General features: G+C 37.8%; 2 protein-coding genes and 1 non-coding gene across 7 annotated transcripts; 1 reads left to right on the top strand and 2 right to left on the bottom strand.

The window, feature by feature from the left end:
* Positions 1-47: 47 nt before the first annotated feature.
* LOC116603033 lies at positions 48-176 on the bottom strand. The gene has a single exon (XR_004290438.1). It is a non-coding gene; the product is annotated as a U11 spliceosomal RNA (small nuclear RNA).
* On the bottom strand, positions 49-9,610 carry LOC5519117 (nucleoporin NDC1). 4 transcript variants are annotated; one of them, XM_048733911.1, is made up of 22 exons: positions 9,283-9,610; positions 9,027-9,147; positions 7,921-8,022; positions 7,023-7,188; positions 6,412-6,475; positions 6,269-6,334; positions 6,056-6,127; positions 5,941-5,977; positions 5,568-5,622; positions 5,316-5,445; positions 5,121-5,213; positions 4,744-4,825; positions 4,221-4,382; positions 3,959-4,060; positions 3,721-3,848; positions 3,567-3,617; positions 3,414-3,477; positions 3,020-3,078; positions 2,582-2,623; positions 1,762-1,879; positions 1,396-1,447; positions 49-799 (listed from the first exon to the last, which is right to left on the bottom strand). In XM_048733911.1, exons 1-22 carry the CDS (start codon positions 9,349-9,351, stop codon positions 736-738), a joined length of 1,899 nt encoding a protein of 632 aa, XP_048589868.1. In that variant the 5' UTR covers positions 9,352-9,610; the 3' UTR covers positions 49-735. The 4 variants fall into 4 exon arrangements, with proteins under 4 accessions (XP_048589868.1, XP_032219674.2, XP_032219675.2 ...); XM_032363783.2 differs by having other exon boundaries at positions 3,959-4,069; positions 9,283-9,501; XM_032363784.2 differs by having other exon boundaries at positions 3,721-3,851; positions 9,283-9,501.
* A 69-nt stretch (positions 9,611-9,679) lies between these two features.
* Positions 9,680-25,486, top strand: LOC5519055 (ER membrane protein complex subunit 1). Of its 2 annotated transcripts, XM_032363780.2 has the most exons (9): positions 9,680-11,110; positions 15,471-15,695; positions 16,116-16,382; positions 16,883-17,128; positions 21,482-21,643; positions 21,853-22,009; positions 22,580-22,869; positions 24,270-24,532; positions 24,576-25,486. In XM_032363780.2, the coding sequence occupies exons 1-8, from the start codon at positions 9,709-9,711 to the stop codon at positions 24,503-24,505; spliced, it is 2,985 nt and encodes a 994-aa protein (XP_032219671.2). In that variant the 5' UTR covers positions 9,680-9,708; the 3' UTR covers positions 24,506-24,532; positions 24,576-25,486. The 2 variants fall into 2 exon arrangements, with proteins under 2 accessions (XP_032219671.2, XP_001638961.2); XM_001638911.3 differs by having other exon boundaries at positions 24,270-25,486.
* The last annotated feature ends 491 nt before the right edge of the window (positions 25,487-25,977 follow it).

The following is a 25,977-nucleotide window of genomic DNA, read 5'->3' as shown; positions in this document are numbered from 1 at the left end:
CCTCAGGGATCACAACTCAGACAAACACGGGATCTCTTAATAGATTTGGGGGCGTCGGCGAACAATGACGCCAACTGCCTGTAAAGTCCAAAGATTATGCCTCCGAAATCTCTTGATAGCGATTCCGCGCAGGTCCGTCAAAGACCCACGTGCAAATGACTGCAAAGACCCTTTTATCATCTGGTTACACAAATGGTTTCTTGACAACATGTCGCGGCCGAACTGATGTGGGAATACTTATTTTCTAAGAAGTTATAAAATTTTGTCTTTTAACAAAGCGTGTTTACCTTCTCCTTAAGAAAAGAGCGAAAACATACGGCATATCCGTCTAACGTGAAATCCGTTTTACTTCAAATTTATAACGCATGCGCAGAAGATGATTTAAAGGTTTGGCTATTTTGGAGTAAGTGCAATCAAGAAGAAAAAGTTGAATTAAAATTTCAAATAAATCAACAATTTGTTTTTTTATTAAGATTAAGCAAATCTGTAATATACAAGAATGAAGCTAGTAATCTTTACTTCTTTTTCTCTTTATCTTTTAGAAAACCACACATAAGTTTTATTGCAGTCAGCCTAGTCATGGTTTTTTAAACTATTTCAACCAGCAAAGGCGTAACAAGGAACATTTTGTATGCCACCTACCTATCAATTACCTCCTGCACTGGTACATACCTAACATTAACCAATCATTGCAATCAGAAAGCCAGGTTTCTATCCTCACAGGTACCTGCCCTCCTACTCTTTACAATCCAGGAATGACTGTAGTCTGTCTCTGTGGTCTTGAGTCATTGGGATTCCACTAAAATAATAAAATAAATTATTTAAAACAAATAAGCAAATCAAAGTATGGCACACATACATTCGATTGTCGTCAACCGACATCGCGACTACGCGACGAGCCCGGATGTAAGCATGGCTAAAACCACTGAAGCGCCTAGCTGCATACAACTATTTCCTCAATAAAGGTTGTCAGCGCAAACGGTGAATGGCAATTGCCAAATGGCAGTTCTACGACCGAAAGGTGCTTATGGGTAGTAACTATTTGTAAAAATAATGGTGGTAAATAAGCTTAAGCGATGTCAAAACTATACATTAATTACAGATAGTCGTATGTTTTACTTATTATATATTTTTCTGAATTTGGAGTTAATATCTTTGGATCCATGGGTCCTTCTGGTCGTAGAACTGCCATTTTTCCATCGCCATTTGCCGTTTGCACTGACAACGTTTTTTTGAAATAGGTGTAACCCTTAGCCTGAAGTTATGCGGTCGCTTATATATGCAGCTGAGCGCTTCAGTGGATTTTCCTCATGCTTTCATGCGGGCTTGTCGCGGAGTCGCAATGCCGGTTTATGACAACGTTTTGTCAATCGACTGTATACCAAGAATACTCACTATAGATGGTCTCTGAATGTGTTTGTGATGCGGTAGAGAGCTGATGTTACAGCTGCAAGGAAAATAAAACATCATTACATCATTCTCCCATATGCAACATACATCCTGAAAAGTAAACAAAATGACCGGTTATCCAGGATTCCTATAGAGATATCTTTTGTCTTTTTGTTTGTTGAAATAAAAGAATTCTTTGTATTTCTTTTTTCCAACAAGACAACACTACCGTTCAGGTGCGTACACGCGTGCACAAGGTGCACGAGCACCACCTTTGGTGGCCAAAAAGTGGGTCATTCTGGTACGCGCCTGCCGTTTTATTGTGTAAGCCTAACCCGTTAGGATTAGATTATTCAGAGTTGAATAACTAACCTAAGCGAAGAAGATGTCGGTTACCCTCTGGCCCTTGTGGACGAGGAGGTCTGGGCTGGATGGTTGTTTTGGCACCAGCAGCTGTGGCTGATGAGAACTTTGCACATTGATCAAGAGCCTGAAATAAATCATATGTGTTAATGGGGGAGTTATGATGTTTTTTACTAGTTTTTTTTTTTGGTGGGTAAATTTAAAAGCAGCTAAGTTCAACATAATGTACAGCAGGTTGGTGGGTAACCAACACCAGTCAGAGTCAAATTACAAGCCCAATTAAAACATAGAGAGTCTTAGGCTAACTAAGTTCAAACGTTGTATTATCCATTAGCCGTATTCACTGCAAATGCATGCAAATGAAGATGAAACAATGGACTTGATTTATTTGCATGCATTTGCATTGAATATGGCTTATGGATAGTATGCATTTGAACTTAGCCTTAGTTCATAAGAAAAAAGAACACATTACATCACAAAGCAACACAAAGCCATCCATATACTAAGACATTTAATGCCTTTTATAGACCTATACAAGGACACCTCTTGTAGCCTACAATGCAGGCAGTTACCCGGTGTTTTTACAGCGAAAAACCAGCCTCAAGCGATTTGTGGCCGGCATCTTGGTTTTTTCGCTATAAAAACACTGGGTAAACGCTTGCATTGCAGGCTACATCTCTTGTAAAATCAAAAACATTCATATTATTTTTATAACTTCTATAACCAGATATCAAAAGTTAACAGAGAAATGCTTAATGTATCAGCCTATCCCTCCAGGAGGGAGAAAGGGGGAATGGAAAATACAAACATGGATTTCACTTTTAGTTACCTGTAGCAGTGAAAGCAATGATGACAAGATATCTGGCAGAGTCTAAAAAAAACCTCTTATTAGACTGTTGCAAAGATTCACAAGACTCAGTAATGATTTAATTGTGTAAATACGTAAATGCACCCCTAGAAACCAGCTTAAGGGCAGGAGAAACATAATTTTTAGGCTTAATTCTGGTAACAGAACCATGAAATTGAATTGGGCTGATGGGCGGCCAAGCTATCTCTTACTCAGAGGATAAAGAGCCACCATGTTAATGCTCCTTATTGGGTGTGGTCATTATTATTATCTTTATTATTATAATACAAGGCATATATTTTCAACCAATTTACAGATAATTTCATGGTTTTTACATTAAGTTAGCCTAAAAATCCTGTTCCTCCAGCCCTATTCCATGTTTTACCAGATTGGGTTTGCCAAGTAGGCAAGAGCATTTACCTTCTGCACAACACCAAATGTGTCCTCCTTGAATGATGCAACAACCAGTCTAGACAGTCCTACAATCAAATGACAGAAACAAAATTGACTACCAACTGTAAAGCCAATTATGTTTTGTGTACCTGACCAGTGATATCCCAAAGTGCAAGCCGCCAGTCAATTAACTGGGTGGAAAAGAGGTAACATCTGACTTAATTGTCTGGTTAACACTTGCTGGTTATATGTAGACATATTAGGAATGGCCATGTACTGTTTTTCCTCAATGTCAGAAGAGAATGTACAAGTAGCTAACTAGCCATGTCATGTGATTTTGGTTCTTATTATCTGTATTTATCTGTTTATCTGCTTACAAGGTTACAAAGTTTTAAGAAAATTTTATGTAAATAATACTCACCCTCAACAGCCCAGATATGAAGCTGACAGTTTGCAAATAAGGTTTTAGAGCGGTAATCTGGAAGCTACGAAGAACAGAACACAAAGTCAGGGGCCAGGAATAAAAGAAGAAATAGACAAAAGGGGGTATTATGGCAAAGGAAAGATACTGTACCTCTTTGAAAAGTATCTCAACTATAGGCCGTTGCTTTAAGAAGTTGGCAATCTGTTTTGAGAAACAAGGAAACAAGGAAAAAAACATTCTTTTTTTAGACCTTAAAAGGAATTAGACTACAGTTACCATATTTCAACAGCATCTCTTTACTTACATAGTGGGGGATCATCTGTACTCTCCACTTATCAACCTTCTCTCTCTTCTTTCTTTCAATATTCTCTCTAGTTGTTGAATTTCCATTCATTTCTTTGTGCATGACAGGAGAATGGACACTTCTGCCCTCTTCTAAAAAAATTGGGAGTCAAAATAAAACAGACAGAGATATCTCTGTAAGTTCACTGGTATTCAGTGCCATAGTCATACTTATTTTAAAGTATTTAGCTACAGCTCACCCTTCAATGCAGACCATAACTTGGGTCTCCTAGTGACTGTTGCTGGTGTACCGTGAGGGCTACCCACAATTGGAGACTCAAAAAGTGGCGAAGAGAGTGAACCTGAAAATACTGTGTAATGACTGATATATAAGTGCCTCTCCCCTAGGAGCACATCCTTCAACCTTGAATCAAGAAATAAGGACTCTCTAAAAAAAACCACCAGCTGAATGGTTTATCAGCTCTTTATATCTATGTACAGGTACCTTACATGGCAACATACCTTTTGTTATCTTTCCTGGGGTGCCCACAAAGCTCCTTTGCTCAGTTGTAAACTGCTGCACCTGCATCTGGTACTCTACATGATCTGTGATATCACTTGTCAGAGTAGAAAGCATTTCCAAGCATTCCTCGGAGATGCTAGTCCAGTTGGTTGGTCGACCTCCTAATGGTGTTAAAAGTTGTACACGTCTTGTGACAGTTCACAACTTGAGTAATGAGCCCATTCTCAGCAAAACTATTTCTAGAAACTTATGAAGATTAATCAGAACTAATCAAACAATCAGTGCACTGATAAATCACACCAAGATTCCACATGAACTGCACACAAAATCAAATACCATGAACTGCACACAAAATCAAATACCACAACATCTCTGCATCTACATGCAGTTCGTAAACTACTTCAAACAGAAAACCTCAGTAGTCACAAATTTTTACCAATTGTATTTTTTTCTTTACTTATCATGTGCACCTCAAACCAGATCTATAATTTCTCTTATTCAGAACTATTTGAATTACAGTACCTGGTTGACTAAGGCTAAATAACTGCTTTCTTCTTAGGCTGCTGAACTTTGAGAGCTGGCACAGATCTAGAAAGGCAAGGTGCTGGAGAAAAAGAAATTACATACCTTGAATATGAACTTTACAAATTTGCTATAAAGGCCCGTAGCCAGGAGGGATTCGGGTGGGATTGGAAGAACCCTCACTTGACAGGAAGGTCTGCTCTAATTAAGGAAAATTAAGTACCACTACAAGGTATGATGAGCCACCTAAGAGAAAATGGCCTGCTTTATGGGTAAACCAACACCTCCCCCCCCCTCCCCAGTGCAAAATCCTGGCTATGAAACCTGCTATACCAAGTAAATGATAATAGTTGATGCAAAGCAATCTTTTAGTGTACCCTAAGAAGTGGTGAAGATGTATCTTTGAGAACAGCAGTAAGACACTGGGACTTCTCTGCCAGCACAGCAGACTCTATGGGGAAGATGTACCTCTGCAAGGAGAACCAATTAAAGTATACTTTATCTCAGAATTTTTAAATGCATGAGTTAGCTTTGAACACTGTTGTAGTATTACATTACCATTAGTTTTATACCTGAGTGTTGAAAATGACAAAAAGCATGTTCCTCATACTCCACACAAATGTCAGCAGCATGCCAGTGGATAGAACCAACCATAAGAGGCGAAAATTCATCAGGCCGGAAATGGTGTTCAAAGGCACTTCACTAGAACAAAAAGATAAGAGAAAATGTCAAAGATACAAGATATACGTTGGGTGCTAAAACGCATTACCCTGAAAACACCAAGGGCAGGCACTGTAGATTAGAACCAAGGGAAAGCTGCATACCTTTCATTTACAGATGCTACAAGGAAATTTCCTAGCCAATACCGAGGAAAGTTTCCTATGATTTAATAGAAAGAAATGATAAGGCAAATAATGAGTTATAAAACGCCAAGCAGGAGGGGCTGATTGGGAAGGAATCAAAGAAAATAAAGAACTGAGTGGCATGTAATTAAGTTTAATTATATATTGACTAGGCAATGAAAAAAAAAAAACAAGTAGGTAGGGTGGGGTGAGAACTTAACAAATTATATATGTAGTAAATATTTGTAAAATAAGCATGACAGATTACAACCTGACCGAAATCAACAAGAAACATGTTCTTAAAGTTTGGTCTGGACAGACAATTTTATAAGCATAATGCTGTAATAACACTTACCAGCTAACCAGTAAAGAAAGTAGTACCACCGAGTTGCCTAAGAAATATAAGTGATAATGTAAGATTTGTAGCAGGAAAAGATTTGTAACAGGAAAAAAAGATAAGCAAATCTCACCCTGAAGGTTAACGCAATGGACTTGTAAACACATGGCCACACTGCTGCTTTTACCAGGAAAAATTTCCTTTGCTATAAAAAGGTAAATACAAAGAGAAATACTGTATGAGAACTTCATAAAATCTTTGTGACATTGTTAATTCAGGGAGGATGATATTTTGCTAAATTCAAAGTTTTGGATAACCTTAATTTTGCAATTATTCATCTACGTACCTGAATTTTAGGAAATTTGTAGTGGAATTCATTATAGAGAAATGCCATCAGGCTAGCATAGAACCCCTGAATCGAAGATGAGCAAGGCTATTTAGTCTGTGTCAAGTAAAGGAATATGTGAATATTTTTTATCAATGACTCACCAGCCATCCTCCAAAGGTAACAAGAAACACAGCAGGCTCATTTAAGTAGCATTCATCTTCTGAACTAGAGGCAAAAAAAAATGTAGTCTTATTTTAAAGCAATTTAAGACATCCTATAATGTATAATTTTACAGCTCTGCAATTTTTTCGTCTGCCTGAAGAAGTCAAAGAAAATTTGGATGAGTACACTACCAGTACAGGTCTGTACAGAGATATATCAGACCAAGATCTTCCAGAGGTTCCAGAGGTTCCATTATATTCTTCATCAGGATAAATCATTGTGACTCAAAAGGCTTGTTGTTGCTTATTTTTTACAATCTTAATGGTAGAAAGGTAATTTATTCATTCATTTATTTTATGTATTTATCAATGTTTTTTTCAAACTCAAATCAATGCCTCCTTGGGCATTTTGAAAGCATCAAACAATACATGTGGTTATATGGGGATACTTCGATCAAAGATCAGCTACCCAGATTGCACATACTATTTGTGGCATATAAACAATATTATTTGCATTATTGTATAGGATTAAACAAAACCAACTTTTGGTAAATTCATTTTCATTTGGTAAAGTCATATTTTTTAAATACAAGATTGTTTAAGGAACTTACTCTGATATTGGTGCTGTGAGAGAATTGAATGGTTCCATGAGCAGCCAAGTCGTGATCCAGACACAAAACATGCCGCAGGGGACGTCCACTAGCGTGTGAAAGAGACGAGCAGGATGTAGAAGATACAGCAGTGAGGTGACTCGGCTGTAGTGAATGACGCCTTGAACTGGGTGAAAATAATGGTTCGAAATTGCTTTCCAGTACAAACTAATAATAACATTTTCCCTGGACATGCCCCCGAATTGGATTCCAAAAGCAGACAAGAAGGTAACCTATGGGATTAATTTCATTGCTACTGTAGGTCTTGTGAAAAATAAGGCAGAATGAAGCAAATGTGCAGCAAGAAATAGACCCTAAGAAAAATAAAATTTAGCAAAAATAGACCCCAAAGTAAAAAAACTAAAAATAGACCCCAAAGTAAAAGAACATTTAGCAACATTATTATTTTACATTTCAAAACAAGAAGTAAAACCATACTGTTACGAATACCAGATACAGTAGAAATTATTATACAAAAAAAAAACAGAGAGATGGGATAGTATTTGGTATTATATTGAATCTATTATTGGTATTATTATTATCATCCTTGTTGTCATCATCATTATTACTATTACTATTACTATCACCATCACCATCACCATCACCATCACCATCACCATCACCATCACCATCACCATCACCATCATTATCATTATCATTATTATTATTATTATCAAAATCATTATTAAAATCATTATTGTACAAATACTAGTCTTCTGCAAAATGCATGGAGATGCATTTAGTTTTTTTTTTATCCACTGATAAGGATGAGATGAAAAGGACTAAAAAAGTACTGTACATGACTAGCATTCATCACTAATGAAAAGAAGTTTACACAATAAAACATCAAATACTATACCTGAGTTCAGTTTACCCTTGCAAACAGCAAGAAACCCAGTAATCACAGAAAAGAAAGTGACAGCTATCAAAAATTGGGTCTCAAAAGCAATGCTGACAAATCCTAGAAAAAACAAGATTCAATAAATTCAAAATTGTCATTTAATGTAGATAGGTAAATGACAGTTGCCAATAGGTGGCGGCTTACAAGTAAGCCAAGTAACAGAGTACAACGAGTTGAATGATGCCTATTATCCAGTTAGCCAAGTAACAGACCTTATAAGTACTAAGTAATGGGTGCAATGAGATACATGACGCTATTTACCAGTTGGCTAAGTAGGGTGCAATGACGTGAATGACGCTACTTTCCAGAAAGCTTAGTAATAGGGTGCAATGAGCTGAATGTCGCTATTTACCAGTTAGCTAAGTAATAGGGTGCAATGACATGAATGACGCTTTTTACCAGTTAGCTAAGTAATAGGGTGCAATGAGCTGATTGACGCTTTTTACCAGTTAGCTAAGTAGGGTGCAATGACATGAATGACACTACTTTCCAGTTAGCTTAGTAATAGGGTGCAATGAGCTGAATGTCACTATTTACCAGTTAGCTAAGTAATAGGGTGCAATGAGCTGATTGAGGCTATTTACCAGTTAGCTAAGTAGGATGCAATGACATGAATGATGCTATTTACCAGCTAGCTAAGTAATAGGGTGCAATGAGTAGAATGAGGCTATTTACCAGTTAGCTAGGTATGGGGAGCAATAGAAATAGAAATTGAAGCAAAAAGTCTTAAATTTATTTAATGTGTTCTGCATGCGCGCTGATTTATCATTTCATGATAATTTCTTCAAAACTATATTGATGATAATTCTATAAAAGAAATTATTTTTGTGCCTTCACAGCATTTTGAAAATTTTGGTGTTTGTTTGAGGGGTTAAGTTTTGACTGCACAAAAATGTTCACAGGAAAGATATCACTTACTGATAAACTGTAGAGTTAAATGAGTTGAATGAGGGTACTCTATTTAACTTACCAGTTCGCCAAGTAATAGAGTGCAATGGGTTGAATGATGCTATTTACCAGTTAGCCAGGTAATGACGTGCAATGGGATGAATGAATATATTTACCAGTTAGCCAAGTAATAGGATGCAATGGGTCGAATGACGCTATGGCATAATAAACCAGAAGTAGAAAAGGGAGAAATAATATCAGCCAGGCAACACTTGCTCCACTTCTCCAAAGAAACTCCTGTAAATGTAACAGATAAGTGGTGATGTACATTCCCATTCACTGATTATAAATGATGGAGAAATGACATCGACGAGATCTAAATTAAACGCGCAGCAAATCTGGCACCAACAGATCCCAGACTTTTATACTCACCCCTTCCGTAAACCATCTAACGTCTAATTTGCGCTCCTGTGTGTTCCCCGGAAACTTTTCTGTTGTCATAGTGCACCTCTCGTAAATTAAAGTATTTCTATCAGTTGCAATGAGTGCCGATATACATCAAGTCGACAGACGATTCTGTAAGCGCTTCAAATGCACGCGCCATGTTCATTTCACTGGTTATGCGACCGAGCCTTTTAGAATACCACAGGGTAGTTACTACTTTTTACAATGATGACAAAATCAATAAATGTGAAAAAACAATAACTTTTAAAGCATTCCAGAGAATGTTCAGATGTATGTTAAAACTATTTTCTCCAATAAGATATTACAAATCTAAATTATTTTCATTACTTTGTGGCCCTCTGTAAAAAAAAAAGAAAAGTAACCGCGCCTCCTACCCGGTGCTTTCCTTTCAAGATGGCGCTGTCTTTGTCTATTTTAGCCATTGTCGTCTTTTCTCTAATATTTCAACCGAAATCTAGCTCTGCATTATTCGAGGACCAAGTTGGTTTGTTAGACTGGCGTAAGACGTTTATAGGAAAGACTAAGTTTGTGCATTTCGACGTGTCTTCACACACCAGTAAACGTCTCTATGTGGCGACTGAATCCAACGTGCTCGCATCGCTTAACTCACGAACTGGGCAAGTCATGTGGAGGATTGTCATGGAGGAGAACGAGGGACAGATCGATGCTCTGTTGCATAAAGGAAGCTTTCTAGTGAGCGTCTCAGGAGGTGGGAAGTTCGTTCGATCTTGGGATACTTCATCTGGTAGCTTGCTCTGGGAAAACATGATGTACAAAGGAGCACCTGATCCGGACGCCCCCAAACGCAACTTCGTTTACAACTGGAACGGAATCGACGCAGTGATCACAGAACATAAAGGGATCAAACAGATAGTTGTCGTTTCTGGAAATTTGGTGAAGGCATTCTCGTTACAAGATGGGTCTGAATATTGGTCGTATCATAGGTCGAATGACACCATTAAACTGTACGCAATGTCCCACTCGGGGAGTAAAGTTCATGTTATTGGAGTGCAAGATGAAGGGAGAATAATAGTGCAGAGTCTAAGTGCTGGTAAAGGTCAATTAGATAAGACAAAATCCCTAGCAGCTCCATGGGTCTCCTCTGGAACTGCTAGCTGTATTATCAGTCAGGGAAAAGCCCTTATCTGTGCAGACTCACTAACTCACTCTTTGCATATTGGATCTTTAGAGAATAACAGCCAAGAGATGGCTGAAGTTATTTTAAGTACCTTGACTGGTGCTGATATAACAAGTTTGAAACCGACTTTACAGGCTTTTGGCTCTTATACAAACTCTTGGATGAGCCAGTCGGAGTTTGTCCTACATCTTTCCCCTGAAAACCACCTTCTTTTGAAGCTCAATCCTGATCTATCAATACAAATAATGAGAGAATACACTGATAACTGCCTGCTGTTTGGTTCTGTGCTGAATGACAAAGCTATTGTGGTGTCCATGATGATTAATGGGGATTCCCTGGACTTGCAGAGTTTGGATTTGGAAAGTGGGAAAGAAATCAGTGAAATGGCCCAAAAAGTCAAATTCTTAGAACACCATGGACAGCCTGAATTAGCAACAGTTTACTTGTTTGCCAAGAAGGAGCAAAGCATTGGTTATAGAGTGTTCCTCTTGACTAGTGACCATACAATGTCCCTAATTCAGCAGACAGGACGGATCATGTGGTCTAGAGAGGAGGCTCTAGCCGAAGTCACTGCTGTGGATGTTGTGGAACTCCCCTTTTCCCCTGCACAAGCCAACTTTAATACACTACAAGAAGAATTTGGGGCACACCCTAATGGTAAGTGCATAAAAAACCTAAATAATGAATACATGCAGAAGCCTGCTACCAATGTACATTTAACAACTTGGTATATAGATCCCTCATGCGTGACATCAATAGATTACAGTAGTTCTCGCAGAGATTAATAAATAAGAATAACATTTATATAGTGCTCATACAGTACATTGCTGTTCTGAGCGCTTTACAATTATAATACATCCTCGCTTTACAATTATTACATATTTTCTGTATTCATCCTTGATACTTTTAACATTGATCCAACTATGGTGAATATCAATTCCACTTTGGAATTCTATAGAATTTCAAAGTGAAATTAATATTATTGCGATTACACCCATTCTGAGCTCTGGTAAATAGGTCACTAGACCCATTAGGTCTAGACTTTCTCTATCCAAACATACAGTGTACACACAAAAAAACATCTTAGCAATCACCTTCTTAAAGTGCTTAAAACCTTTAGCTTTCTATCTTTTGTCTAATAATGAACTTGGTTTAAGCTTTCAAACAATGTATTGTTCACTGAAATCGAATAAAACGTGACAATTCTATGATACTCCAAATTAGGGAGTTTGGTCGACCTGTGTGTATAGCGGCATAATAAGCCAGTAGGCTTGAAGTTGAGTTTTTGCAAAACCCGAATATTTCTGAAAGAATTCGACGCAGGGGTGTAAAACAAGTGTTCCAAACATGAATGGACACAATAAAGTATAAGACATGATGTATTTGTAAGGAGTTTTATTGAGAACTTCGTGACCTAATTGATATTCATAAACCAAGTTTAAAGCACATGCTAAATAAACAATGTGCTGAGTTGAGTGGGCTCCCTGTGCTCAAAGGGCATCAAATAAATTTTGTATTTCGCGAGACAGTTTCAATTTTGCTGAGATTTTGTTTGGGTTAACAACAAATGCAGCAAATCGTCTTTTTTGCGAAGAAAGTCACTAACACTTTTTACCTGCATGGACGTATCCACATTATAAGAAATATTTTTAGTGAATTTATCTCTCATAAATGTGGAGGATTCAAAGCGAATGGAAACATTTTTACAATCAAATTCTGAAATTGGGAAATCGACGTGTCAGACAAAAAACTGTTACTGTAGTTTGTTGCTCTTTTGGGGACTAATTAGTTACATACCTGCCAACTCTCCCGTTTTTTTATCAAATCTCCCGGTCTCCCGGTTTTACCTTAAATCTCCCGGTTTATGACCAAATTTTAATCAGTCGTGTTGTTTTTTAAGTAGAAGTTGGATTTTAGCCGCAAAGTTCTGCAAATCTCATAGTTTGTAATTCAAGTTATGACGTTTTCAGTTTTTTCGAACTAAATAGTCAACGAGCAGCCTTTTCCAAGCGTTTCTTGCAGAACACAGGACTATCGCAATACCGAAATGCTTGCAGATATCGGCCAATCAAGTTAGACAATTTTCGCGCGAACTGTTGAGAAATTGGCTCATACTTTGGAGCCGTGTCTTCGTGCGAGTTTGTAAGGGAAGGGTCATTATTTAACGGGGGGGGGAGGGCTGCTATGTTCAGGGGGGGTTGCTTTTTTTTAGCTCCGATTTGGGGGAGGGTCTCAAATTTTAATACAAGGATTAGGAGAGGCCCTTATTTTTTAACAGGTATTCTGATCAATTTCCAAGCCTCCTTAAAGTCTGGAATCTCAAAATTTTTCTAAGGAGAATCCCAGACGTGTTGCTTCTATTTTTTCTCTTTTTGTGTATTGCAGTTTGGTTTTGATAATTTCTATCAATGAATTAACAAATTTCCATTCATGTCAAAGTTCTCCTATCCCCTACCTGCCCACTATCTTTTCATTGGCGGTATGAAAAAAAAAAGAATTCTGGTGGGAAGGAGCTAATGACGCTGTTTTATATTTAGGTAGCAGACATGACGGAAAAACCTGTGCAATTCGAGATAGAAGACTCAATTTCTTATATTCCGGAATGATTTTCAAAACACAAATAACGTGAGGGCGAAATGCAATTACCCAGATTTTGGCTTTTTAAAATATTTTTTACTTGATCATCCTTGCGCTATGTATGGGCTCAGGGACGAAAAGTTCAAATTTCAATGACACTTTACAAAAAGTCGCATTTTATTTTTTGTTTGCTATCACTCACTAAGTAGAAATTTTCTGCCTTTTCCGTCTTATTTCAAGTGTCATTTCATGTTTTTCCGCCATGTCGTTTTAGCAATAATTAGCATTTTAAATGTTTAAAAATGGCAAAATTTTCATGGGAGAGCATGCCCCCCTATACAATTTTATTTATATCTCTGGAATATGGGCTTTAAATCAACACTGCTCCTAAATAAGTCAGTGCCCCCTCCCCACCTCAAACGCAGATTCTTTCTCCCCACAATTATGCTAAAAGCAACGATAATCACGCCATATTCTTGTTAAAAAAATATAAAGCATATATTTTCTTTTCTTGACAAAGTGCCTCATCCCTTTCTATTTTTGTAACACGGCACGGCTCAGAAAAAAGTACTTCTTACAGTTATAAAATTTGCTGGTGCTCCTGAAAGATCGTGCCGTGTACGCTTTTTTTGTGTTTTGTTTTGTTTGGGGAGGGCATTCAATTTTGCGTCACCGTTTTATGGGAGGGTCACCATTTTTGTGCTTTAGATAGATAATTAATGACCTTTGGAGTTGTAAATCATGCCAGCTTCAAGGCTCTTCAAAGATAATTTTTAGGCGCTCTGTGGTCAGGATACGATGGAATTAAAACGCTGGCCTCTCAAAAAGTAGTTGACATTGATGTTCTTAACATCGAACCATTAGTCAATTTAGTGTTTTACCAAAAAGTTATTGCACTTCAAGTAATTGTGCCTTTAAATAACAGAGTAGCATGTCCTTATTAACTTCCCAAGAGTTCTCCAAAGTTCTCGTGGGGGTAAATCTCGAAAATTTTGATTTCATTTTTTTGTCTTTCACTTCACCACAGGGTACCCAACAACAATAAGAGTATCCCCTCTCCCCTAAAAAATCTCCCGGTTTTTTTTAAATCTGGGGGTTGGCAGGTATGTAGTTAGTTGAAAAATTGTGAAATAAAAAGAGTATTCACAAGGTTGAATTATAGTTGCTTTTTAATAAATTCAGTAGTAAACACTAATAGAATAAAACAGGGGAAAGCATATTGATTAGTCTTATTCAAATCTTAAAAATTTTTTATCACTGTACACACACAAGCTGACATACTGGTAGTATATTCCTTTCTGTGCTAAAATTCCATAGATCAACTAGCTGAATTCTTTGAAGGCAACGGCACAGAAGAAACTGAAAGATATGAGAAATAAACAACAATCTCAATATGTAAACAACAGATTTTATCTACAATAATTTCTAAACATGCAATATCTCTTCAACACGTAAGTGCGAAGCGAATTCATGACCACCCTCCACCAACATTCTTCCTCGTAGACATTTTGTGAAAGCTCCACATGACAGTTTCCACATTTACACTTGATAAATGATAGGAAAGCTATAAAGTTTCACTCTTCCGTTCGTGTCGACATGCTTGTGCGTGTCTTGTGTTTTGCTTTTTATAACTTATTAGTGTTGTTCTCATCTCAATGCGGAAGGCAAATATGAATGTATATAAGATACACACAAAAAACTATTCCCGGTTTCCATTGTAGTTAGGCTGTAAAATTCCTAGAGGGCTTGTTTGTTGTATTCCACCAGCCATTTCTTGTCTAGTTAATCCAGCAGCTCTCCTATGGCCCAGTCTTTCAATTCTTTATTGAAGTTTCCCATAAAAGACCAATGCCAGGGATGTAGATGAATTCTGAATCCTCAGATTCTATATCGCTGAAATTGGGATTTCTACTGTTGTAAAACATGTTATTTCCGTCTGTGTTTGTGTTCTATCGCTCGTATGGTCTTACGCATAAAAATGTGAGAACTTGTTACCGCCAAGACAAAGGAACTTGACCTGGTCACATGGAAAATCTGGTACTGCGTCATCAAGCACATCAATTAAGGCACGGTTTTGAGTGTTAGTGGAATAAATGTTTAAAATCCTATAACTTATTCTAGTTTAATTGAAAAACTCTGTTTTCGGATTTAGATTAATCATAAATTGTACCTAAAGTATATTTTTAGTCAAATCTAAAGGTTTTAAAGGCTTTAAAGTCTGCAGATCCCTCATGCGTGACATCACTAGATTACACAGTATAGTTCCCGCAGAGATTTATAAATAATAATAAATAACATTAGCGATCATACATTGTTGTTCTGAGCACTTTACAATTATAACATCTTCGCTTTCCAATAATCACATCTTTACTGTATTCATCCATGATACTTTTAACATTGATCCAACTATGGTGACAGTGCTTTATATTCTTTTTATCAGATGATGTCCTGTCCATGTTCATCAGAAGGATACGTGCACAAGCTAAGCAGTTCCAGGCACTTGTAAAACAGTTTCAGACGTTTGTAAACGCACAGCAGGGCCACGCCCCAGTACCAGACGTGACCACGGCCGAGGATGAGCAGCTTACAAGGGACCAGTTCAACTTGCGCAAGTTGATCTTGATTGCAATAGCTTCAGGGAAAATGTTTGGTTTGGACTCTTCAGGTTAGGGAACTGCCTTGACAATAATAAGATAATGATGTTGAGAAGAAGAACTAGCAAATGAGGGTCTCAGAGGGATATTCATAGTTACTACACTAAACCCATCATCAGGGGATGGCATATTTAAAGTATAAAAGAACTTTAAGTATAAAAACAAAAGATACATTGAAAAGTATTTTGATTCAATCTTCTAATACACAAATGACAACTACCCTAAAAACACTTGTATCAAATTATAATATTTCCCTTAAAAGATCTCAGGGTCCTCCAAAATGACATTAAAATTTGGTACTCATGTTATTTTAGTGGCTCTGTTATAGCAAAAAACTACATAATTAGTCCTAACTTTTAATTCCAAATGAGAATTAAACATTTTGCATTAATGTATACTTGACATTAATATTGCAATATTGTATTCTTCAGATGGCTCTGTTCTCTGGGAAACCTTCCTACCTGGTCTGAAGCCCTTCTCCCACAACAATAAAGAGTTTCATCTGCTCTACACTCAACGCACAGTGGCCCACTTCCCTCTTCCTGCTCAGTGTGTGATCATTGGCAAGTCTGGATCAACCAATAACAGTGTGCTGCATGTGTTCAACCCTATCAGTGGAAAGCCCCTGGATGAGGACAACCCACAGGGCAATATCCTCCCCTTTAAAGTCATGCAAACCATGCTAATGCCTCATTTAGGTAACCTTTCTCTTGTATTTGATATTCTGCATTTTCATTTAGAGGCAAAGGGTACAAGTGGTGCTTCAAAGATGCGCAAAATTATTGTTTTTTTAAGAATCAGGGGCATGTAGCCAGAATTTGCTTGGTTAGACTTTTTGTCTGACCAAGTGGAGTACCAAGCATGGCCGAGATGACCTCAAGAAAAATCATCATTGCTACAATTTCAAAATCATTTGAATTAACAGTTTGTTACTGTATGTCTGTTAACAATACACCAAAAACCGTTATTCGGCTCTGCAGAGTCGAACACCAGTTTTTGGTGTATTGTATTTTTTGGTTCACTAACAGGACTACAGTATTTGGTATTTGGGCTTTTTGTATAGTTTACTGTTTACAATATATAGTCAGTGTTTGGGGCAACCAAGTTCTCATCAGTGTTGCTACCTTTCATTGATTTTAGTAGCATTTTGTTATTATATAATTGCCATGACAGCATATATTATATATTCACTCAACAGACAACAAGCATGCAAAAATCCTTCTCCTTCTCGACTCAGAAAAGAATGTTCATGTGTTTCCTGACACCAAAGATGCCCGCTCTACTATTACCAAGGAGGAAAACTCCATCTTTTTCTACCTTGTGGACCGAGAGACAGGTAGTGTGACAGGCCACATGCTTAGGAAAGCAGAGTCTGGGAAGTTAGGAACACAAGAGATGTGGCGTGTACAGATCCCAACTTCTCAGCAGAAAATTACTGTTGTAGGTGAGTGTTAGGCTCTCTGATACAAAATACAGTAATACAATAATTCTTTATTGGTGGGTGTAAGATTGTGAGACAATGACAACATTACTATTTATTGATGGGTTTCAAGCTATGTGAGACTTGTAGGAGCTTTGGTCCTACTTATTATGCCCTGTCAGACATGAAATTATTAGATGTAAAGTTCCATTTATTGGAAACTGATAAAATTGGTGTTGGTGGTTATGCTGTAACGTTATTGGAGACAAGGTAGACTGCAAGTTTCTTAATGGATGGAGGTTAGGAGGGGTAGTGATGAAATTATTGTTTGCTGTTGCGTGTGACTTATTATGAGGCATGATAAAATCATTTCTTATGGTAAAATTGTTTTATTTTTGGTAAATGTGAAGTCATTTATACAATGGGAAAATTGTTTATTAGCGATGAAAGGTATAACTAGAAAGACTGCTCACAAGCTGTAGAAAACTAGGTGATCTGTGTAGGTGTGGAACAGACAAACTATAAGGGACAGATCATTTGATATGTGGCAGGAGGAGTGAGTAAGCCTCAGGCCCTTATATAAATTGAGCAAGCACAGACTGTCAACAAACATTAGCCACTCCCTGTGAAATATCAAATGGTCTGTCCCTAAATTAGCACAAAGTTGAAAAAGCCTAAATCGGCACAAAGTTGAAAAAGCCTAAATGAACACAAAGTTGAAAACGTATTTTGTGTATCGTTGTTAAACAAAGTGGTTGTACAATACATACAGTGCCTAGGTAATGGTCATTCTTTGTATGGGCAATTCCACAGTCACGGACGTTACATTCAGACACAATTTTCCATGTTAAACCTTATGAAAAAAATATTTTAACACAATTTATTTGGCTTTACTTTAATACATAAATGGATCAGCATTAATGTATTACATGAGTAGTAGAGATTTCCAAAATTTCCTTTTTGGTGACAGAACAATTAATGTCACGGACGTTACATGAAAACAACCAATATTCTATTACATTCAGATAAAACCTCGATTCCTGTGAACTTTCAATCTTTTTCATAAAAAAACACCTCAGAAGTGTCTAGCCTGGGTAACATGCTTGCTAACTATAAAATTATTTATTTCATTTTTGTTATCACTAATTCAGCAGCTTTTGTTAAGTGTTGTCACGGAGGTAACAATGAATGTCTTTGACGTTACAGCATGTGTTTTAACCAAAATTTGGCGATCTGTTTACTTTAGCTCTGTTAGCTTTAGCTAAAGAATATGTGATACAATTGGAGCATTTAGTTATCATAAATGACAGCCATATTTGCGTTCAGCAGTTCTGACCTTTTGCTCATGCACCTGAGCATGGTACTCAGGGGAATATTGCTGACCAGGCTATTTTGGATGCCATTGCTAAAGCACATGTTTGTTCACTCAAAATGAACCATTAAAAAAATCCCTTAGTGGAGCAGAAAGAAACCGAAAGTACAGGAAAAATTAGAGCAAATCCAGTTAAATCTGCAGCGTATAAAGCTAAAGATAGGCAAAGGAAATGCGAGAGTAGAAAAAAGACTTTGAGTCTACTGGAGGCCTAAAGGCAGAGAATCAAAGGCAGAGAGAGAGTGAGGTTACATCGATTATAGAAAAGGCAAGCTGCCAGAGGAATTTCTACTCCAGTTCAGCATAATTTAAATGACATCAAGGCTGCTTACAAGACCCCCATAGCATTAGGAAAAGCAGTTCACAAGGTGACACCACATCTCCCACACAGCCCTAGAAAAAGAAGTGCAGTTGTTCGAAAACTTGCCAAATCTGCTGGTGTGTCATTGAAAGAGCAGAAATCATGCAGTTCAGGCAACAACAAAATCGTTGAGTTTACAGTTAAAAACGCAGAGAAGTTCAATTTTCTGGACTCAATCTCCCGTCAGGCCCCAGGACGACGTGAATTTGTAATCGTCAGAAAGGATGGCAAGAAATCCAAACTTCAAAAGAGACATTTGATATGGTCTTTAAAAGAAACATTTGGATTGTTTCAGAAAGAGCATCCTAGTATAAAGATAGGTCTAAGTAAATTTAGCTCATTGCGGCCAGTTAATGTTTTGCTGCAGTCCTCAATGCCAAGAGAAGTCTGTCTTTGCATGCACCATGAGAATGTGAAGTGTCTTTGTGATTGTCTCAGTAAGGAGCTTTCCAGCTTTCCAGCATATTCTGGATCATTTGTCGACCAATTTGTTTGTGACAGTGGCAAAGAGGATTGCATGATGGGGAAATGTGTCGACTGTCCCAACTGGCTGGATGGCATTAAAGAAGATGCCCCTTTAGATGATGTTGTAAAGTGGAGTCAATGGGAAAGGGTTACTAACACTATAGACATAAAACAGGACAAGCCTAAAACTGTAACAAAAATGCAGAAAACAATCAAGGAGGGAACTGTAGAAGAGGCCCTAGATTGTCTGAGTGAGAAAATCCCTAGCTTTTTAGAGCATGTGTTCATCAAGAGGAAGCAATCAGCCTTTTTTGAAGACCGTATTGCCAACTTAAATGAAAATGAAGCAGTTGTACAAGTAGATTTCTCAGAAAATTACACATGCCAGCACCAGGATGAAATCCAATCAGCACATTGGTGCCAAGAACAGGTGACATTGTTCACAGTAGCCATATGGGCTGTAACTCCCATGATATAGTCACCGATGATCACAACCATGACAAGCAATCAATAGCAGTCTTCATGGACTATACTATTAATACTTTGGTAAAAGAGATGTTCCCACAGGTTGCAAGTGTTGATATCTTTTCAGATGGTCCCAGCTCCCAATTTAAGAAAAGGTATATGGCAAACTTTTACCAAACACTGCAACAAAATGGCGTCAAGATCAATTGTCATTTTTTCGCATCATCGCATAGAAAAGGGGTAGTCGATGGATTAGGGGGGACTGTCAAAAGGGTCGTGTGGACAGCAGTGTCATCTAGACAAGTGCCAAGAGTAGGGAATGCTGAGGAATTTGCCAAAGTTGCTAACGCAATGTGTTCTGCCATCTCTACTCATCTTTTTCTCAAGGCAGATATAATCAAAGCTAGCATCAAACTTGGGCATGATAATTGCTTTCTAGAGGCAAAGCCTATACCTGGTATAGCAAAGATCCATTGCTTGGAGCCAAGTGAGGGACCTAGTCTGCACTGTCGCCTATATTCAAGTCAACCTTCTCCCCATAAAGTGATCCATTTGCATGGAAATCAAGATATACCTTGGGGTGAGAGTTCAGGTGATGAGAGTGGTGGAAGTGTGGCCACTGATGAAAGCAGCGAGGATAGTGATACAGAGAGTGACAGGGACATAGATAGTGACTTGGAGATATGTGAAATGGATGAGGACGGTGACTCAACAGGTGAATTCATTTGACTGTGGTGTATTTACTTGTATATATGCAAGATGTCTTGCAACCAAGTGCAAGATGGTTACCCAGCAAGACATACCTGCATACTGCATACTGATGGTTCAAGAGCTACACCAGAAAAGGCTTTCACGCATCCCACCATTGCCCATTCAACAAGGGGAATACTATGCTGTAGATTATGTAAAGAACTTTTACATTGGTCGAGTACTGGATGCCACTGCAACACATGTCAACTTCAAGTTCCTGTACAAAGTCGGAGCAACCACTTTTCACTGGCCAAGAAGGGAAGATGTGGCCAAGGTTCACGTCTCAACCATATTTTATGGTCCGGTGACTGTCCCTAGTTTTATTAGGCATTTATGTATCAAAACAGCCTAGTTTTTTTTGTTAGCCAAGCCTGTACATTAACAATGATTTTCCCATTCAAAATTTAGACTTAAGAAGAATGTTGAATCCGTGACAAACTTTGGCTTCATGTGGTCTTTGAAGGTTACAGTACACTGATGTTTTATATCCATTGTGTATCCCTAGTACCAATAACTTACCAGCAGGAATGATCTTTTTATTCTTCCATTAGTTTTTCAATTAAAGTAAAAACATGAACAAAAACGTCCGTGACAAAAATTGGAATCTCAATATTTATTTATTGGAATCATTTTGATAAAATATTAATTGATACACAAATTGTTTAAGTAAAGTATTTATAGCCATGTTTTTGTTTTTGGCTGAAAACATTTTTCATGCATGATTTTATTGCTTGAAATGTTCAATGTGGCAAGTTGTTTTCTTGATGAATAAAGTACACCTATGTACTAAGTGCCCCCCCCCCCCCCCCCCTGAGTACAGCGTTGTTCACATCAGCAAAATGTTTTTTTTTACAAACTCCAATATGTATATAATGCACTAGAGGCAATAATTCACTCTAAATCACAATGTGAAAATTATTGATTTTAACACTTCTCACATGTAATTGCCTGTATATGTTTGCAGCAAGCAAGAACCCCCTGGAGCATGTCCATTCCCAAGGGAAAGTGCTTGGTGACCGCAGAGTGCTCTACAAGTACTTGAACCCAAACCTGATTGCTATAGCAACAGAGGCAGTAACAGATGGGAAGCCTAGCACCTCAGTTTACTTGATTGATGCTGTGACAGGTGGGATATGTGTGACAGATTTAGGAATACCAATAGCATACAGGGAAGGGTGGGCTGCCAACTATACCAAACTATGGTTCTATGCATGGGGACACTAATCCTATGCCACTACAGAGGATTCTTAGGTCTGTTTAGCTTTGTCATTCTGCACTGGAGTGAGGAAGTGCCTGTACTAGCTCAAAATTATGTGTTTTTTTTTTCAATTTTAGGCATGATTATCTACACAAATCGTCACAAGAATGCCAAGGGTCCTGTCCATCTAGTCCATTCTGAGAACTGGGCAGTTTACTCTATGTATAACACCAAGTCAAGACGCTATGAGCTGGTGGTGCTAGAGCTGTATGAGGGATATGAGGAAAGGAACAGGTACAGTAATTTGTGCTACATATTCTCTTGCCATACTAGGACTTCTGCAAACACTGGAAATACTGAGTAATTTATAGCAAAATGTGTCTAAGTGGGACTTGTTTTTACAGGACTAAACTCTTTTAAAGGGTCACTGTCAGCCATCATTTTATCATCCCAGCAAAAGTGTATGAAAGCATCCATTTCCACAGTCTAATTTATGGAAGTGGTTGAAATAGTGTATTTTCAGTAGATATTGGTCAATTACTGTACATAAGCATTAAATGTTGGTTTTTATGAGAATTTTGATAATTCTTCTCACAATTTGCATTCCAATATTGTCTTATAACAATAACAAAGGTGTGGTCGACAAGAGGTCTTTAATAGCAAAACTATTTTGCATAATTATAAGGGGTTTTGTATCTAAACAGAAATGGCTTAACTGTAGGTTTCTACTAATCTTACAAATGACACTTTCTCCTTTAAAAGCAGATGAAATGATTTGTGTGATGAATTGCATGATGGTGGCATAGTTGGCCTTCTTCATTTTTTTAATATATCAAAACATGAATTCTTTTTTTATCCCTGTAGCACTGCATTCTCTTCCATGGACCCTCCACCACACCCGATGATCCTCCACCAGTCCTACGTCTTCCCCACCACCATCCGCACCATGACCGTGAGCATCACTGAGCGAGGGATCACTAACAAGCACTTGTTGCTGGGGCTGCAAACGGGGTACATCCTCAGCATCCCTAAGAACTTCCTGGACCCTCGGCGGACATTCAACCCCACCCAGGAGGACCGGGAAGAGGGACTGTACCCCTACATTCCTGAGATGACAATCATGCCCCAAGCTTACATCAATTACAATCAAACAAGTAGGTTTCCTGTAAGAGTGACGTTGCCCCAAGCCTACATCAATTACAATCAAACAAGTAGGATTCCTGTAAGAGTGACCTTAAACAAAAAAATCCAATATTACTCCAACAGTAAAAAGTTTTGTGCTACATTTAATTTCCATGCCTAATTTGCATTTTTGCAGACAATTTGCATTTTTGCAGAAAATTACTGGTTGTTTTATACTTCTTGTATGAAAAAGTTGAGAAACTGAGAAAAAAATGTTAAAAAATTTCTACTTCAGATAGTTTTGTTTTAACTAAACTTCAGAATACCCGTCTACATTTTGAGGCCTCTAAATTCATCGGTCCGCGGTCCGCAGTCCAGAACTACTTAATGTAAAGTGACCATCATTGCACAATTAATTTATAATACTACTCAATATAAAATATCTATCATTGCACAATTAAATTATAATCGGATATGTCATGTTGGTCCGCGGTCCGCAGTCAAAGACTACTAATTCATCCATAATGCGAAATTGGTTGGTCCGCTGTCTATAAATATGCACAGATGGCTACACAGTGGACTGCGGACCGCGGTAGCAGTGACTTAGACTACTTAGACTTATTATTTGATACCTTGTTCTATAAATATGCACAGACGGCTACACAGCGGACTGCGGACCACGGTAGCAGTGACTTAGACTTATTATTTGATACCTTGTTCTATAAATATGCACAGACGGCTACACAGCGGACTGCGGACCACGGTAGCAGTGACTTAGATTACTTAGACTTATTATTTTATACTTCGTTCTATAAATATGCAAAGAAGGGTTGACTGCGGACCGCAGACCATGGTAGCAATGACTTAGATTACTTAGACTTATTATTTTATACTTCGTTCTATAAATATGCAAAGAAGGCTTGACTGCGGACCAGAGACCACGGTAGCAATGACTTAGATTACTAAGACTTATTATTTGATACTTCGTTCTATAAATATGCACAGATGGCTACACAGCGGACTGCCGCGGACCACGGTAGCAGTGACTTAGATTACTTAGACTTATTATTTGATACTTTGTTCTATAAATATGCACAGACGGCTACACAGCGGACCACGGTAGCAATGACTTAGATTTTTTTAGATTATTTGATACCTTGTTCTATAAATAAGCAAAGTGCAAAGACGGCTTCACTGCGGACTGCGGACCACGGCAGTAACGTGGCTCCACAGTGGACGGGTATTCTGAAGTTGCTCCTTTGTTTTGTTTTTTTTGCCATTTCAGTTTTGCACACTTTTGTTTTATTGAGATTGTGCTAATATCAAATGTCTTTTAATTGAACCAATTCTTCATGTTGTGTTCAAGAAAGCTAACAAGAGACTTTTGAAACTGTTATAAAATGGTTTTCTTTTTATGCTTTATTCCCAACAGTTATGTATATCAAGGGAATACATACGGCACCCTCTGGTCTAGAGTCAACCTGTCTTGTGTTTGGCTATGGATTGGATTTGTATTGGGCACAAATCACACCCTCACGCATGTTTGATGTCTTGAAAGAGGACTTTGACTACTGGTTTATTGCTGGTACATTACTGGTGCTCATACTGGTGACAGTGATCTCTAACAGACTAGCTTCAATTAAGATGCTGCGTCAAGCATGGCAGTGAGGTAGTTTGTTGTGTTCGTCCAGTTAGGGAGCAATACAGTGACTTTACACTGACAGTGACTTCAAGTTAGGGAGCAATACAGTGACTTTACACTGACAGTGACTTCAAGTTAGGGAGCAATACAGTGACTTTACACTGACAGTGACTTCCAGTTAGGAAGCAATACAGTGACACTTTACACTGACTTCCAGTTAGGGAGCAATACAGTGACTTCAAACCAGAGAATGTGCCGTGCACTATTTCAACCATGCGGCAAATCTGCTATGCCAGGTAATAATGGGTCAAACAAAACCAAAAGGCATCCATTACCATTACCTACTCCTACTTAGTAGCTGCGATGCTAGTGTATGTGCTCAATCAAATGTTGTGAATCAAAGTGTCAGGCCTTGACAATTAATGGGTATTTTAAAGTTTTTTTCTGCACTTTTACCATTCAATTTTGAAAATGCAAGTGACTCCAGTGATGTTCTTTAACTGGTAACTGTTAACAGTAAATACATGTTTAGTTAACGTCAAATCAATTTCTTATGATGAGCCATACAGTGTCACTAGTAAAATCTAAGGACAACAGCGCACCATATTTACCATTCAAAGTTATCATCTTCTATCATGGAGAATATTTTACATAAACCTCACGGAATGAAAAACCTTTGAGGAAAATAGATTAGTGCAGAAGCTTATCAAATGCATGTTCAGTAAAAAAAAAAAAACCATCTGGCAGCTAGGATATTGGCGGATAATGTCCAGGGATGAGAAATGGTACGAAAAATGAACAGTTTGCAATTTTCATGGACATTATCTGCCGATATCACAGTGAGTCAAAGAAGGGGTTTATTTATTTTATATCCCTGTGACTACTCTGAAAATGCAAAAGGTGTGTCTTCTGCGCGTGCTGAAGTGCGCTGGAATTATGCCACAAGTGCTCGATGTTATTTTTGCCATTTACGAAAGATAAAAATCCATGCAACAATTTTTTTAAAACAAAAACTAAAAACTTGCATTTCAACTAATGAACTTTCTCTGATGGCTGTTCTTATTATTCTGCTTAGAGCTGGAAGAGAAATTGCATCAAAAGTTTTTAATTTAAAATGTCTTCTGCATGCGCCCTGACGTGCACAGGAATGACGCCACTAGCGTGCACTGTTGTGGAGTTGTTTGTCATTGTTTTTTTTCTTTCCTTAGTTTCAGGAAAAATTCTAAAATATATATATATTGATGATAATTCTATAAAAGAAATCAAACATTCTTTCTGTGCCTTTTGAAAGCGTTTGAAAACCTTGGTGTTTGTTTGAGGGGTTATTAAGCAGACAAAAGTGAGTCTTCACTGCACAAAAATGTTCAAAGGGCAGATATCACTTTGGCTGGACGTTATCGTCTGATATTTGTCCTGTAAAAATGTACATGTGACCCGTATTGACCAATGAGCGCGCGTGAAATTCATCACTGGGATATAAATGAACATATTTATACTT

Source organism: Nematostella vectensis, chromosome 1 (genome assembly GCF_932526225.1).
Source record: "Nematostella vectensis chromosome 1, jaNemVect1.1, whole genome shotgun sequence".
Lineage (NCBI taxonomy): Eukaryota > Metazoa > Cnidaria > Anthozoa > Actiniaria > Edwardsiidae > Nematostella > Nematostella vectensis.
This window is presented reverse-complemented; position numbering and strand designations above follow the sequence as displayed.

What these genes read in the sequence shown, in the direction of transcription:
- LOC5519055 (XM_032363780.2), top strand. Translation starts at nt 9,709, where the DNA reads ATGGCGCTGTCTTTGTCTATTTTAGCCATTGTCGTCTTTTCTCTAATA. An exon ending in CATGCTAATGCCTCATTTAG is followed by an intron (nt 16,383 to 16,882) that starts GTAACCTTTCTC and finishes TTCACTCAACAG; the next exon opens with ACAACAAGCATGCAAAAATC. An exon ending in GGATATGAGGAAAGGAACAG is followed by an intron (nt 22,010 to 22,579) that starts GTACAGTAATTT and finishes TTATCCCTGTAG; the next exon opens with CACTGCATTCTCTTCCATGG.
- LOC5519117 (XM_032363782.2), bottom strand. Translation starts at nt 9,351, where the DNA reads ATGACAACAGAAAAGTTTCCGGGGAACACACAGGAGCGCAAATTAGAC. An exon ending in CTTTCTTTACTGGTTAGCTG is followed by an intron (nt 5,623 to 5,940) that starts GTAAGTGTTATT and finishes ATTAAATCATAG; the next exon opens with GAAACTTTCCTCGGTATTGG. An exon ending in CATCTTCACCACTTCTTAGG is followed by an intron (nt 4,826 to 5,120) that starts GTACACTAAAAG and finishes CTTTTTCTCCAG; the next exon opens with CACCTTGCCTTTCTAGATCT.